Genomic DNA, 16,879 nt, shown 5'->3' with positions numbered 1-16,879 from the left:
GACTGGAAGCATGGCTGCCTTTTACCGACTAATTCTGAATTTTGTTTTCCATTTTGCAAACATTGGGTAATAACAGCAATCAGGTAGCTCGATCCAATCACAGAATACAACGAAACCAAGCAAATCAACAGATTACTTTCAATTTAATTATTTTCCAAATTTAGGCTCCCCTGCATCTCCAGTGTGTGCAAGTGAAAGGGCCTGGAGCCTGAATTTGTAATTCCCCTTAAAATATAAGATATGCTCTAGAACTATAAGCCAACCAATCATTAAAACCAACCAATGTTAAAGTTTTGATACCCAAGCAATCACAGATGCTGCGACTTCAAATTTGTAACTGACCATAACTTATTTCATTTAAAAAGAAACAAAACACAGTCTTGTTTCTTAAAGAAAAAAAAAAAACCAAAACATATCATGATTCATGTTTGCCACGCCATTCAAGGAGGCAAAAGACAACCCAAAAATCCAAAACAAAGCAGGGCAAAGGAAAAATTAAGCGAGGAGAATCTTGAATTGGCTTTGCTTTCAGAAGTTTACCCATCCAGTGTATGCAGTGGAAATGAAATTGCACAGAAAAACGTTGGAAATACATCTGACTTGGAAGTAACAGTAATATTTTGATGTTTTACAGTAAGACTATTTCAACTTCTCAGAAAAGAGCAGCTCTTTTTGATTGTTTACTGAGCTCCCTCCCCAAAGTTTAACATTGCAGAAAGCACTTATATTTACCCAAGAGGTTAATAATCCCTTCATTATATGCCGCGAACAGTCTAATGGCATCCTTGAAGAGGAGCATGAAGGCAGCATTAATTACACCGTTTGTAAGTTCATTGCTATTGACCTAGGAAGATCAGAGAAAACATTAATTTAAGTGAATTGATCCCTTATTGGAAAACTTCTAGCTGAACTCCAGTACTCTATCCCAAAGCATGCTTTCCTCTCACTGGCTATTAATGGAAAGTAGCAACCTAGCAAATCAACACAGGATCACTCAGCACAGAATTAAATAATGTTGGCAGGCATTTCTGTTTACTAGTGTTAATGTTAACTAACATAACTAAAAGAGGGCAGAAATAATCACCTTTTAAATGACCAAACTATTCTTAAACAATGTACACAATAAACAGCACTAACTTAGCACAAAGCATTCTCTCCAGCGAGCATCATATATTTTTCTGGTTTCTTGGTGGGGTTTATCAATGAACTAAATGATTTGTGCTTTTTAAGCCATGCAGATCGCATGGAACCAAGTTCCAAGTTCCTTTAATCTTGACCTATTTTACAAGCTTGTGCAGGTTTGTACATCAAAGTCAATAGGATGTTAAACATGTACATGCTGTTAAACTTACATTGAAGTCAAGAAGTGCATCCATTTGATTTTGTATAATTGGTACAGTTTTTAAGAGTTTTTCTGTGCTCATTGTTCTCATCACTCCATCAGCCCTGTTGTGCAAAACAAAAGAAAATTCTTCATCTGAATTTTGAAGGCACTTGTTAGTGAGAAACAAACGTAGAAAATAAAATAGGTCAGAGAAAACATTTAAATTATTGGCCTTTAAAACAGGCATTTTGAGGTTTAGGAATGCTGCCTAGCCAATATAACTGTAATAACGGCAGTGCACAATACCAACAACTTCTATTTGATCAAAATATAAATCCAAGATGAATTTTTGCTCAGAGGAAACATAACTGATAGTGCTCAGAAATGTAGCAGAGCTATGATACATCAGGAAACAAAAAAAAATGCTCTGAAAGTTATTTCTGAAGGAAATTTTTACCTATGCTTTTTCCAACCACCCGATTATTATTTTGTGTCAGTGTGGATGATTTTCTTTTCAACTAATAGCAGTAAGAAAGAATAAACAAACGTGACTATGTTTTTCAAGCTTTTTCAGAAAGATTATAGAGACTACATGACATTTCCTTTTATGAATATGACTATGAATATTTGGTTTTTAGTTGTCCAGTCTGAATAGAGTAATACCAAAAATATCCAAGAACAGCAACCACTGAGGACAACATTTCATCACCTCAGTGACAGGAAACAACTGCTTTCTGTAAGACAAATCAGAGAGCCTTGCAGTTGCACCAGCATGCACACAGCAAACCAACTGTTTCCTGCAAGTGCAAATCTCACAGCGCATCTGCACAGAAAAGGCCGTGGCTGTTCTCCAGGCTGGAAGGCAGTGGGGAGCACACTGTTTCCAGCTTTCTACTTGTGCCATATACTCCCTCCTAACAAACAGCAACTGCAATAAACAGTTTTATAATAAACATTTAACAGATTTAGGTTGAGAGTTTTGTGGGTAAGTCAATTCTTAACTTTTAAGCATCAAGATAAATTATCCTGCGTATGGATGATAAAGGATGCCCAAATGTAAAACTGAAATTATGTTTTCAAAAAGCACTGCATATAAAGATCACGGACAAATATGGGAAGACTTTCAGCCGTGACCAGAACATCCTCTCCAGCCTTCCCAGTGAAGGAGATCTCCATATTAATGCCATCGTTCACTGTCACATGCAATTTACACAACTACTGGTGTTCTGCACTGTGTTATTTTACATGTATGTAAGCAGGTACCTAGTCTCAAACAACTGATTTCTCTTAAAGGAGCTCGCATTCCGGGGGAAAATTTAATTCCTGCAGACACACCCTTCTGCGTAGCATCTACTACAATGTTCTGTTAAAAGTATGAATTGCACTACCTTTCCAAAGGCAGTAAACTTCATCCAGTTTGGGACAAGAACAGAGAAACACCAGGGAAGACTGCAAGGTGTGTCATGAAAACACCTGTCATTTAAACATTCTGAAGCTCGAAACACAAGTAAATTGCATAGTCCCCTACACTACATGCAAGACAGAGTAACTTTGTGATCTATTGTGGAATATTTGTCCAAACTTCTACTTTTTTGATAGATACCAATTTTAATTTCTTTATATTAAACTGTTACTGTTTAAAGAAGTAAAGTAACGAAGTAAAATATCTTGCAATATACATAACCGGGTAGTCCAGCCGTTGTGTGCCATGGGAGATATCCAACTGGGAAAAGCAGACATTATCCTCTGTACTAAACTGGAGCCAGGATTAGTATTTCCCACTCGAATTACAGGATATAAGACAAAACTTGAAGATAAGCAAACCAAAATAGAGTCCTTACCCTCTTTTTACTTTTGTGAAGTCAAAAGCCACTTGTCTATAGGAAACTGCCTTTTCATTCAGATACCTACTATACCGTCTGATAAACGTTGACATGTCATAACCTAAAAAAACAAGTTTCAGAAGCTTATTACTCACCTAGTCAATTAAAGATCAAGTGACTTACTTTAAATAAGATATTAATGCAAGAGAGCTTCACTATATTTTTGCCCAATTTTGTACAGTTAATCTGTGTTATGAAGAACTGTGTACTTCATACTGTCGTCAGTTCATACTAACAGCATTGTAGTCACCATGTACATCAGACAATACTGAAAATAGAAGACCTGAACTATGTAGAAGTTTACACTTCACTTCCTAAGGAAATTACTTCCAAAAGCAAAACAAAGTACTTTTATGCAAGTTCTTTCACACTATGATCGAAACTACCATCAAAAAAAGTTACACGATGCATTCATTAAGATGTTCGCGTCAACTCCACAACACTCTCTCATTTACAATAGAAAAAAAGGCATCGAAGGAAACATTAAGACATAAAAAATTTCTGTTATGTTAGGACAGCAGTGATAGGAAACATTTTGATAATTGCCAGTCTAAAGATACAGACCAAGAAAAAGATTTGTTCATAATCTGTAGTAAGACTATGGAAGTTAAGACTCAATAAAATGAGGCAATTTGGTAGACCCTTGGTTGTCACTGATCAGGTTTCTGTCCCCAGGCAACCACTCTGTGTGCCTGTTTTAGTACACTTGTGGCAAAAATTTGAACCCGCTATAAAAAACAATTTGGAAATAATCAGCCACCTGAGGGAAAAAAAGACGACAGCTACACGTATGATCAGAACTGCACTGAACTGCAGTGTAACAGTTTGGAAGGGTGTTTCAGTTGAAAAATCTGAACTAGAAACTTATTTGCCTATGGAATTAGTCTTAAAGATGGATGGAAGAGACTTCAAACAACCTCCCAAAAAGCAAAAAGTTACTTTTTTTTTTTATAGACAGTTCTTGTGCTTCATATGTACATCAGATAGAGCATGTCAGTGAGACTTCTTTAAATTTAACTTACAAATCAAAATATACCTCTCCAAATGGAGAGGTCTCTTCAGAAACAGGAGGAGCACTAAGCCAGATCTGTTCAGCTAAGAAAGTTAGAAACCTTTACAAGTAAGACTTTTCTAAAAGATGCAACAAATTCCTCCAGCAGGCAGCTTCTGCCATGCCACAACAGCATTTTAAATTAAGAAATGTAGTCTGGGGTAAAACAGACAGAAAAATTACTTCTTAAATAACACAGTCCATTAGAGTTACCACATTGTATTCAACATCCCACAGCACACTGCTAACTTTTCGTGAAAGAGACGCCTTACCTTGCAATCCACTTTTGTCTAGGAAATTGCTCAAATTAAACAATGTGTTTCTGGACGCCAGATACTGGATAAAACGCTAGATGAAAGGAAAAATTTGAATGCTTTTACTATATTATCAAGCTGGAACTAAGGTAACAGTACTAGAAACTCTTTATCCAGCTTATGAAATTCAGCTTTTATGCTGTAAGACTGACTTCATATCTGGAAACTATTACCAAAAAACTCAGTTAATTTTCAAATTCAGCTAGTTACTTTTATGTACAAATCTGTGAACAAATCAAAGTTACGTAGATATTGCACAAAGGCCTCTGACTGAAAGACTTTATTTTAAGCCGGAATACAGAACTAGAAACTTCTGAAAAAGTCCTCCCAAATACATTCTCATTTTACGTGCTCACAATTGTTTCACTAACTTTATTTTATAACAAGTTGATTTCATTTTACCAGTTAGCCACAGCATCTTTGCTCAGCTTGGGATTTTAATAGTACTTGAATGTGAAAATAAGGTGATATAAAGATTAGTTTGCTTACAAATTAAACATTAAATAAACCTAAGAAACCATATGAAACATTAACACAGTACCATACTTAGTACATCTGAGTAGTTACATCTAATTCTGAATAATGTTTCACAGAAATGAATGATGCCATTTTCATCTTGTAAAGACACATTTCAGATCCACATCTTATTTAGCAGGAAAAGATTTGTCTTATGAACTACTGTATAGAGAGCTGCTACAAAAATAAACCTATCATTCACTTGTAATAACATTTTGACAGAGAAAAAAGTAGTTCTGATTAGTGTAAGAGATACTACTGAATTATTTTCATTAGCATAACTACATAGGTTACATAGAAAAAGAACTGGAGACAGATAAAACCACTCAGTACTTAGCTATAAATGAATTAAGCAATAGCTGGAGGACCAAATGCTTTTCAGGTTTTTTACAAAGGGATTTATAGTTTCTCTATAAACTTCTAGACATTTTCATAAGCACTCGATTTCCATGTTCGTTGTTCAAATACTCTCTCTAGTGTGAGAAGTTTCATCCTGAGCAACAATCTTACCTTCATTGCTTCTGTAACACATCTGGCAAGCAAAATTTGGCAATTTTATTCTTAAAATGGAAAATAGTTCAGACAGCGGTCCTGTGAAATACCTTTCATTACTATGGAGTGTATTAGTATCAGTTTAAAATTTACATGACTCAAAGTGCAGCACAGCAGAAGTGTATAGACTGCTGGAAAGTTTCCATTATCCCAGTGATAATGCTTAAAGTCAACATGAGAAGTTTGCCCTCTTGTGGCTTACTTAGCTTCAAAGTACAGACTTTTACCAAGACCATAAATACTCTGCAGCTGACCTGCAAGAGAAGCCTGTGTGTGTGTGTGTGTGTGTGCGCGCGCGCGCGTGTGTGTGTGTGTGTGTGTGTAGATATTAAAAAACCAATAACAACCCACACAACAGAGAAACCAACAACTTAAAACCCTTCACAACACAGTCAGTCAGCCAGAGGAAGAAGTTACACAACCTGTAAGAATTCTGAATGAAAACTGAAATTAAAAATTTTGGCCTTCTCCACAAAATCCTATTTGTAATTTTCTAAAGCTATCCCTCTCAGTTCCAAAGTTCATATAACTTACATAATACTCTGACTGTCTGTAGTAAAAAGGAAAGTTTGCAAACACTTTCTAAGAATGCCTTTGAAGTATAGCTTCAGGTTTTTTTAAATGCAGAAAATTCAAGCTGCTGCTATGCTTGGCTTGGCATCTCAAAAAATGAGGCCCCATAGGAATTCAAGTTGTGGAACAAAATAAGCTTTTTCCTTTCTGTTTAAGTTGGGGTTTTGTTCAATTGTCCTACACTATTTGGTATTATTTAGATAGCCAGCTCGCAGGGACACATTTGCCTTCACTGCAAAAAGTTAGGGGGTAATGGTGGAAATCCATTCAGAATCAAGTTATGCAGGAGAAAAGACCATCTGGATTAGCTAGAGCATGAACCTAAATACTCTTCCATTTTCAGCTTTTAGAATCCCATTCAACGTAATCTGTTGGGTTGGTCTGGTTGGTTTTTTTATTGTTAGCATAACACCACAGAAAAAGGTACCCCCAGCATTCAGGGCACTTACTTTTGATTCTAGAATTACAAGCTTTAAAGTAGAAACTAACTAAGTAGACAAACATATAAGACCTGTGTTCACATGGAGCTGATACAAAAAGGTAAAAATATAGGGTTGGGTTTTTTTCCTTAGAAAGATAATTAATGGAAGCATTTAGCCAACATTTACAGGAATGAAGTGCTGTACCTGTTCTCAGACACATCATTTTTTATATTACCTCGTTTCCATACACCATTAGATGGTGGGTTGTGATGAGAGATTTGAAGACCACTACCCAGCTACTGTTGGTTGTTCGTTCAAACAAACTGTCTGCCAGTTGCGGGATGTTCACATTCATCTCATTTGTGCACTGGATTAAATCTGCAATACAGAAGTTTGTTATTATGAGTTCTGTGAAGGAAGATCAATAACACACCAAAAAAATCTGTACATTCATTTTATACAGTAATATTTTCTATGAAAACCGAGGGGCTTTCCAGCAAAATAAATAATGTCTTGAAAAGCACCATAGCACTTGGTCTACTAGAACCTTGTAATACAAGCTCCACTCTGCTCACTGCCAATATCCCTGGTCCTCAATCGCTTTTACAGCTGCCTACGAATGTCCTGGAACAGAAGTACTAGAATGACTTACACTGGCTCTGATTAACAGCCCCCAGCTTCAAACATCTAAGGCATTAATAGCAAAATGATTCCTACATGCTACCATTTAATCAAGTTTTACTGGAAGATTATGACTAGAATTAATTGTAAACCTCATATTTCTGGTCTCTTAATGGACCGGTAAGCCCTTCTAGACATTGGTTCAATGTGAGTAATAAAAGATTCAAATACTGCTTAGTCTTGATACAATGCAATCAACACCTTCAAAAGGGCAGAGGAAATATTAAGTGAAAAAATGAGCCTCTAGCTACAATGCCAGAAGCTGTTAGATAAATTTAGTTACAACAAAGTGGGTTGTTAACCGAAAAGATGGTTAGGAGACAGCAAAACCCAAGGATGGCTAGCTAAAACAAAGCTATATAGTTTTTGCTTAACCTGGACTTCCAGTAGATGAAGTCTAGTGATTCTTCAAATATAGATTTTTCTACTGTCACACCTATATAACCACAAGGAACCACAATTATAATACAATCAATATAATAGTATGTAATAATCCAGTAAGTTATTTCCAAACGTCAATGAAGTGATGACTTAAGATCATGACGCTACAGTGACAAATACAACAGCAGCAACTATATTAACATCCATGTGTGATATAACACAGCTTGCTAATATTTAATATGAAGCTTAAACTTAATTCAATGTAGTAGTGCTGACATTTTACTACCATTACCACCCCAAAAATAAAACCGTAATTTTCACTCAAGCTGCCAGCCCTGCCAAAGGCCATAGCTCAATGAGGATCAAGATCTGAGTAAGCCCTATGACTGCCTGTCTATGGGCTACTAAGGCTACCAGGAAACATCCATTTCATCTGACGGTCAACGCTGAACCTTTGAAGACAGTTTTATATCGTGGTATGAACAATCATTCCTCAGGAAGGATTCCTGAAAGACAGGGCCCTCCGTCAGCCACAGAAGCAGGTAAGCATGGCTACCATAAACTCACAACTAGTACAGTCACAACTGAAAAGGCTGCTATTTACAAGTTTAAGGACTAAAGGAAGCAAGCAGGAAATGATTTCCACATTCAAAATGTAATGAGATGGAGAGATTAGCCATTCCTTTATCTACAAGTAAAACTGTGATGACTACAGGCACTCATGACCTCATTTTGAAGTCACGGTTATCTATTATTGGATGGTGATTTAGGGCTGTTAAGACAATACTAGGATATTACTCAGCAAGAGACATGCTCTGAACTGGATCATTAAAACCAAGCCCTGCAGCTTCTTGATCTTCAGGTCTTCCCACCTAAGTAACAACACAAGCAGTTTTGTGCAAGGCTGTCTCGGATTTAATGTGCGTTCCTGCAAAGGTATACGCATCACAGGATGTCAAGTCATACATTCTGGCCTAAGAGGTGCAAATGCATATTAGAAAGTGAGAACTTCTATTCCGAAATGGAACATTTGCCAACTAATCAACAGTAACAAAGAAAGAGGTGCCACTTGAAAATCCACTAACTAAAATTACGGGGGGGGGGGGGGGGGGGGGGTGGGGGTGGGGGGCACAGAAAATGTCCATTCTAGGTGACATTTTGTTCCAGAAGAAATGTTTTCTAAAACACCACTGGACTTTCAAATCATGTTTTGGTGTCTGTTGCAGTGTGTAAAAGAAAACAGGCTCTATAACTCAGCAGAAAAATCATCCCTCACAGAACTGATGAGTGCTTGTGTGAAAAGCATATGAATGAACTTGGGCGGTGGGGGTAGAGAGGGCAGGGACATTAGGAAGGAGAACTAGTGGCGAACTGGGAGACAACACAGGTGAGAACAGAAGTACACATGCAAATCTAGCCTTGAATGGAAGTAAATCTGACTCTTTCCCTTGTTTGCATTTGCACTGCCACACCAGTTACTAAGTTCAGCAAAACATGAAGATGATTCTTCTACAAAACGCAGGTTGAACAACACAAATGCTTAATAATCTGGTACGTCCTGATACCCCAAAGCACCTATGTCATATACATTTCAGAGGAGTTACATCTATCTAAAGTTTTCTTTAAAAGTATTCATGAGTGATGCTAATTAGGCAAAGAAATATTTGTACAGTTAAGTCCAAATTAGATCAGCAATTTTTATGCTAACCATAGCATAAGAAGCATAATACAGACACAGGAGAAGAGAAGACAGTACCCTGCATCCCACAGTGCTGCAATGCCTGTTCAGGGAGACTGTCACATATAGCGTTCTTGCTTATTTATCCTATTCCCAGACACCCTTCATTAAGGGAGAGAAAAAAAATATATAGTTATTTTCACATCCTACACTTTAGACAACTCACCTCACACCCACCTATGAAAATACTAGCTACATATTTTGAAACCTAAAAGCCCAAAGCAACATATCTCAAGACTGCTAGTTACTGGGTACGGTATGAGTAACATAACAGGCAGGTATATAACCAAAGGGCAAGGCACTAAGGGGAATAGCTTTAACCTTAGAAAAGAACAAAAAAGAAACAAACAAAAATACCAAGCAAACAAAAAAGGATAACCCTTGGTGAAAGTGTGATGGCTGTTTCATCGTTGAACTTCTTGTCATAGGAGAGAAGGAGGAAGACTTGAATACTTATCCCCATCAATACCACATACAGAACAGAAAGTCACTCACTGTATTGACCGTCTGCATTAATGCCCGCAACACCTCACAGCTGAAAAAGCAGCTCTCCTGGGAAGTACAAAGCAACTTCCAGACTCAAAAAGCTGCTACAACTTCCATACTGTAATACACACAGCATACAGATATTAAATAATAAACACTGGCCATTTTTTTCAATTAAGGCAGCAGTTTGAATCAAGAATTTTAAGTCAGGCTTGCAGCTGGCTGGGAGACTCGTCTAAGCTTCCCTCATATAGCAATGAATGCAGAGTTATATCCACAGATGAGGCTGGAGACTGCCCAGAGAAAGGCCATCAGGATGGCCAGGGCTTAGACCACACGATGCACAAGCTGTTGAAGCAGGTGGGCTTATTCCATCTGCAGAACAGAAGGCTGAAGGCAGGGAGGGGGAATAGAAATGTGATCATCATGGTCAGATGTTTCTTAGAAGTTCACAGGAAAAGGATGAGAGGCAGACGACATGCTGCAACAAGGGAAATTCTTATCAGATGAAGAAATCAAAAGTCTTCACACTGAAAGTGGTCTGGCACTGGAACCCATAAGCAACCAGATCTTTTAAAGTTTGACATGGTTTAAGCAAGAGATTGGTTAGAGGACCTTCTGAGCTCCCTTCCAGCCTGAAGTAATCTACAGTTTTATGCACTGTCTATGGAAAGAGAATGAGAAAATGGAGACATGCAAAAAGAGAAGTGACTTACAAAGTTAAAGTCCAAAAGAGTAGCCCAACAGGAGTATATTTCTAAAGATTTCAAAACCCTACACCTATGTAAGTGACAGATATGACTTACGTTTTGAAGAATTCCATCTACCTACCTATACTAAATCACACACCAAACTTGAGTAAAGGTGGCAAAACTAGATTTTCCCTAGAAAACAGTTCTAGTTTGTTTTTAAGTAGAATAAACTAATGCATATTTTTGTTATAACAGATCAGTTTTGCAGCTAAATGGCTTTCACGTAATTCAGTTCTGTTTGGGTTTATGGCTTTTTTCCCAGCAAAGCAAAGATTTTGCAAGGAATCATAGCAAAGGTCTGGTCTGCAGCCATTTCAGTAACACTGAAGATTTGCAATTGCACCTGTATCAAAGGCCTTGTATTGCCTAATCCTGCCGAAGTTAACTGGTACAAAACATGCAGTACAACACTGTATAATACTCTGGGTAAGAAAAAGAATGTATTTGCGCTCCCAACCAAGATATCTACAATCTTTACAACTGTTCGACCTTCATTACCGGAGAAAACTAAATGATTCATTGCTTTACACAATTGATAGTTATTAGCTGAGAGAAGAATAAAAGGTGAGAAGTACAGTAAAAGTACAGCAAGACTGAAGATTCATACCCAAGAAACAAGAAGACTTCCTCTACACAAAGAAGCTGCTACAAGTCTAAGATGTGGATTTGAAGTACAACATCTACTCCACGCTAGGCACATAGATGTGGATTAGCCAACCCATGGTAAGCGATCATATGATTCTTGACCCGTGGCAAACAAGAGGCAGTCAGGCTAGAGAGTAACACAAAGCCATCTGCCACAAGTTATCCTAGAGAAGACATGTGCTTTCAACATGGGCCTGTGACCTAACTCCTTGTGCAGAATCTCATTCTGCACTCAGTAGCCTAAGACAAAGCTGTGAAAAACTAGTTCACTGCCCCACAAAAAGAACTATCAGGTAAGCTGAACATGGTTTTCTGAACTTCATTCCAAAACCCTACCAATATTAATTTACAGTAAGATTATAAACATTTGGCTTGAAAATAGGCTTCGCTAACTCAGACCATATCATTTGCAGTCAGTTGAATAGTAAACTGAACATAAACCAGAATTACAGACTTCTCATACTGATTGTTTCCAATGATTTAGCTATACCTCTCACTTTGAACAACATTTCTATTCATAAGTATCAACTTGAAAATATTTACAAGAACTAGATCTTCCAGGCCAGAAAGTGTGCCCCACACCTCTAGTCACTCCAAAATAGGTCAACTATGGCAGATTCCCATCCTCCTAACCATTGCTTTTTCATTTATTACACCAAAGATGTTATCTAGAGTGAGCACATAATTGGTTATATTCTCCAACATGACGATAGGTTGGGTTTTTTGAACAATGCGAGAGAGAGAATCCAATCCAGTAAGCAGGCACTGAAATGGCATGCAGAGTGCCAAGGGTTACATATATTACATTCTTCATTTAAAAAAAAAAAACAAACACCACACCACCAAAACCATAAAGGGAGAGTAAGGTAAATGACATCCCAGTTAGTTAATTCTTTATTTACATATTCCCCCAGATACGGATAAAATTCAGATGAACTCAACCCCTCATGTAATAACTTTTGGCCAAACACCAAAGAGCTTGAAAATGCTCAACTGCTTTGCCCAGTAGGTGACCTGTCCATTTTCTACATCAAATTAAATCTCAATTCATGTTTGCCAAACCAACTAGAAACGTGAGATGATTCTGGTGCAAGATTGAGCAGCTGAGCTTGCCCACGAAACCTTGCTGCAAGAAACACTTATGTGGAAATAACTTGGGAATAGAAATTATTCTAGACTATGTATTGCCTTCGTAACTTGGGAAGCTACAGCAGAAAAAGTGATTTATTGACCACCATCCCCAAGCAGCAGTTGCAATGAAGGAGCTCATTACCCCAGTGTTGAAGGAAAAAAAATGAAGTGAAAATATGGTAATATACAGGTCTTAGAGCTGGCTAAATTTAGTCTAAACACAGGACTAAAAAAAAAAAATCTTCAGAATAGGAGCACTTTGCTCTTCATTCACACGTTTGTAGATATGTTTGAGATTATCCTCCCCCTCTACTCTGCCCTAGTGAGACCACATTTGGAGTGCTGTGTCCAGTTCTGGGCTCCCCAGGTTTCAGAAGGACACAGAACTGCTTGAGCAAGTCCAGCGGAGAGCTACCAAGATGATCAGGGGGCTGGAGCATCTCCCTTATGAGGAAAGGCTGAGAGACCTGGGTTTGTTCAGCCTGGAAAAGAGAAGACTGAGGGGGGATTTCATCAATACCTGTAAATATCTAAAGAAGATGGGACCAGACTGTCTTCAATGGTGCCCAACGACAAGACAAGGGGCAATGAGCACAAGCTGGAACACAGGAAGTTCCACCTCAATATGAGGAAAAACTCCTTTCCTGTGCGGGTGCCAGAGCAGGGGCACAGGCTGCCCAGGGAGGCTGTGGGGTCCCTTCCCTGGAGACATTCACACCCCACCTGGTCGCGTTCCTGTGCCCCCTGCTCTGGGTGTGCCTGCTCAAGCAGGGGGGTTGAACAAGATCATTTCTAGAGGTCCCTTCCAAACCCTGCCTTTCTGTGATATTGCAATTTTATGAAGTCGACTGGAAAATTATTAAGAAACAAGTACTGCAATCCTGGGAAGCAGCTCATACAATATTCAGATTAACTACAATTAGAAAATAAAATAAGTCACAGGTCCTGCCAGAAACTCAAGAAATTTGTATTGTAAGAATTACTCCAATTTATTTGTTTTTAAAAAGATGCTAAAAAACAGAGCTCAAAAAAAAGAGCTCCACAAGACAAGCAAATCAGTTTACTACTGCTCCTGTTTAAAGGATCCAGCTTTCACACTGAAGCTGTCCAGTGTGTGAGCAGCTTTGCTTGGACAGCATGTTTTTGTCCCTGCTAGAGGTAATACTGTTATAAAAATTCAGTACCCCCAAAAGAGCTTCTTACAGGAGCCAGGCCTGTGTTTGACATCCACCCACGGTCACAGAAATCGGTGTCACAAATGCAGCATTGCAGCTTAGTGCAAGATTCAATGTGGAAATGGCCATCTGAACAACAGAAGGGGCAAAATTTGCCTTAATGTATATTTTAAATTCAGAAACTAATAAACACTAAGTACAAAGCACTACTAATGAGGCAGGTATACCCTCACAAATATTTGATTTCTCCCAAGCCAACATAAAATCAACATGCAAAAAACACTACAGATGATTAATCCAGTAAACAACATGTTAACAGCCTGAGCTCATATTCAGAACATGCACATATTTAGCCCCCAGTCCAACAGCAGTCTCCTATTTATTCTGCAGTCTTCCACAAACACATGTTTACATAGCTATACCCAATAACAGGTCATATATATGACTAGTTCTTTGATTTTTTTTTTTAAGATTATTAAAGTTACCAACCTATTAAATTAAACAAATATAGTTGTACCATTACCTTTGAGCAGATGTGCATGTTATGTATCCCTGCCCTACCACAAGGTACTGTCAAAGATTAAAGGTCATTCTGAATAGACTACATGCTTTTCAGATAGCACGTACTGCTTTATGACAGATAAACTCAATGCCCGGACAAGAAAAATACTATGATAAGAGGGATATGTATATAATCACACACAAGTTAAAGCTTTGATGAAAAATTCTTAATGCCCTACTCTTCCAGAATAGTCAGAATCTAAATATTCTAACATACAAAATACAAGAAGTTCACCAAGCCAGGAAAAGTGAAATTACCCAACAAACTCTCTGAAGCTGTCAGGAAGCTCTTATTTGCTCTAATGCTTCATCTTTTCTTAATAGGATGAAAGCCAAAGGTTATTGCTAGAATTTAAATACATATTAATGGATCGAAAGTGTAAGCCAAGTATGCATCACATCAAGTTTACCTAATTGGTAAATTTATAACTGAAGCCAACACACATAGCAAAGCCATTACTTTTTTAATCATAAAAGGAATATAAAATAATTCTTGAATGAGCTGAGTAATTTTTCTTATTGAAATTATGTCCACATAGAAGAGTTCAATAGAATACAATCCACTTAAGAGTACAGATTAGCTTTCAAACTGAAGAGATAACATGCTAATGACTGACATTCCACTTGCATGAGGGAACACTGTGGCTAATCATTGATGGTGGAATATGAGGCAGCGTCTATACTTAAAATAATTCTACTCGAGCTTGTGCATTTGCATATGATCAATCTTTTCCCCTTTTACCTGTGGCCATACAACAGGATTTTAGTGAAGCACTTGAAATTTAGAAAGCTATTGATACAGGATTTGTTTTTTTTTTTTTTCTCTAGGGGAACAGTTTCTCCACAAGACAGAACATTCAAAGCTGAAACACTTTCATTTTATTGCAGTTATGAAAATCACATGCAATGGGGAAAGTTTCTGTGTCTCTACTTAACCCAACAGCTGAAACAAACACAACAAAAAAATTAAAAATCCTATAGGTGTCTGCTCTGCTAAGACTCAAGTTCAATTCCCTTCTCTAGTTGTCTAGATTTCAATTCATATCTTTTAACTCCCAAGTCACACCACTTTCCATTATGTTAGGATCTCATTTTCTTATGTTCATACTTCTCACTCTAGCCAAATATTTGATCACTGGAACAGAGAAACAAGTATGAAGTGTTCGCTCACTTGGTAAGCAATCTTGAACTGAAACACAAATGCTGAATATCAACATTTGTTACACGGTTCCACAGGTAAGGCATTACCCAAGGGGCAGATAAGAATGTCAGCAGACACACGACTGTTTCCCACATGAAGACACAGTGCAGCACCAGCTAACGCTGTCAACCATCTTTAAGAATACAGTGAAAATTTTTAAAGATCAGAAGTCAGCAGATTTGCACCAAATTGGTTAACAATCTGAAGAGATGGGGTTTATGCAGATAAGTTTGCCATTGGACAAAAAATTCCCTCCTTTGATTTTTTTGCTAGGAATACAGTTACAGTAAGCACTACTGGTGGAGTTTCTAAGAAATTTTATGGTTGCAGAATTCACTTCCCTGCACCCTCCAAAACAGCTAACGTGACCTATGTACCCATGCTAATTTTAAATACTTCCGTCACAGGTTCTGGCAAGGCACACAGCTGCCACACCCCTCCTTTCTAGGAGGACATGGGAAACCGTTACACACTAGGGAAAATAACTGTTAGTGAGAAAAAACACAAACAGACACTCCAGTTAAGAGTTATGTTAATGGAACATTTGACAGCAAATGTCAAATGAAGCAGAAACTGAATTGAGGCACACGCTACAGCAGCAGCAAAGTTTCACACAGTCAGTTTTTATTCTGTCATTTGCCAAACTAAAAATTTCTTTTTAGCCTGGGTGGTTTGTGTGAAGTTTAACATGAAAGATTATTTTCAAATGTCCAATATAAAGTATCAGAGAAGAGTTTTCAACTGGCTGCTGATGACAAGTATTTTGGATTACAATGGATATTTTTTCTACTCACCTTAACAAGCTGATTATGAAGCTAATAAGCACTTAAGATATTTCTTACTCAAATTTTATCCAGTTTTGAAAAAAAAAATTTCAAAAAAATACCAAACTTGAAGTTATTACACAAATATATACCAGTTTTATTTGAAAAGTTTCTGAACTCTAGCAAAACCCCTTGAAAACATTTACAGAACGTCTAATAAGTACTCTTCTTCAATATTTAAACACTAGAGGATTTAGCTTTGCCATGGAAGGATTTTTGGACACTTACAAAAACCACAAGAAACCAGAAGTACTAAAATAAGAACAAAATAATGAGGTTAGCTGTAAAATCTATTATTAAAATCTACTTCTACAAATTAACAGTTCTGATGACTGTGAACTGGACACATTCAAATCTGATTCTACACATTCCCAGTGACATTTAAAATCCAGATAACAATGTACGCCTTTGGTAAATTTCTAAATACTTTCCCAACTCTTCCATAGGTGATGTCCTTATTTAAATGCAGAAAATAGAATTACAAAGTTCCTGGATGTAAATAAGTGATTTTCATTAGTGAAGCAAACAATAAGCGAAGTCGTTTTGAACATTAATTCAAGCACACAAAACTGACAATTTAAAAATTTATTTCTTCCTCAGAGAGGTACATTTGGTAACTGCATATAAAGCCTGTGCCAAAACAAAGAAACCCCAAACGGCATTCTTAAG

The 16,879-nt window shown here is 37.5% G+C and overlaps 1 protein-coding gene across 5 annotated transcripts in view; it reads right to left on the bottom strand.

Moving 5' to 3' along the window:
- The window catches only part of PICALM (phosphatidylinositol binding clathrin assembly protein), a 71,710-nt gene that overhangs the window by 34,220 nt on the left and 20,611 nt on the right, over window positions 1–16,879 (bottom strand). For all 5 annotated transcript variants that reach the window (XM_075077146.1, XM_075077232.1, XM_075077310.1 and 2 more), the window contains exons 2-6: window positions 6,871–7,013; window positions 4,531–4,606; window positions 3,166–3,268; window positions 1,353–1,446; window positions 733–844 (exon numbers count right to left, since the gene is read on the bottom strand). In XM_075077146.1, coding sequence (XP_074933247.1) covers window positions 733–844; window positions 1,353–1,446; window positions 3,166–3,268; window positions 4,531–4,606; window positions 6,871–7,013 — 528 coding nt within the window. The remainder of the gene's footprint in view (window positions 1–732; window positions 845–1,352; window positions 1,447–3,165; window positions 3,269–4,530; window positions 4,607–6,870; window positions 7,014–16,879) is intronic.

This window comes from Phalacrocorax aristotelis, chromosome 1 (assembly GCF_949628215.1).
Source record: "Phalacrocorax aristotelis chromosome 1, bGulAri2.1, whole genome shotgun sequence".
Classification (NCBI taxonomy): Eukaryota; Metazoa; Chordata; class Aves; order Suliformes; family Phalacrocoracidae; genus Phalacrocorax; species Phalacrocorax aristotelis.
The sequence above is the reverse complement of the archived record's forward strand: the minus strand, read 5'-3'. Positions and strand labels throughout refer to the sequence as shown.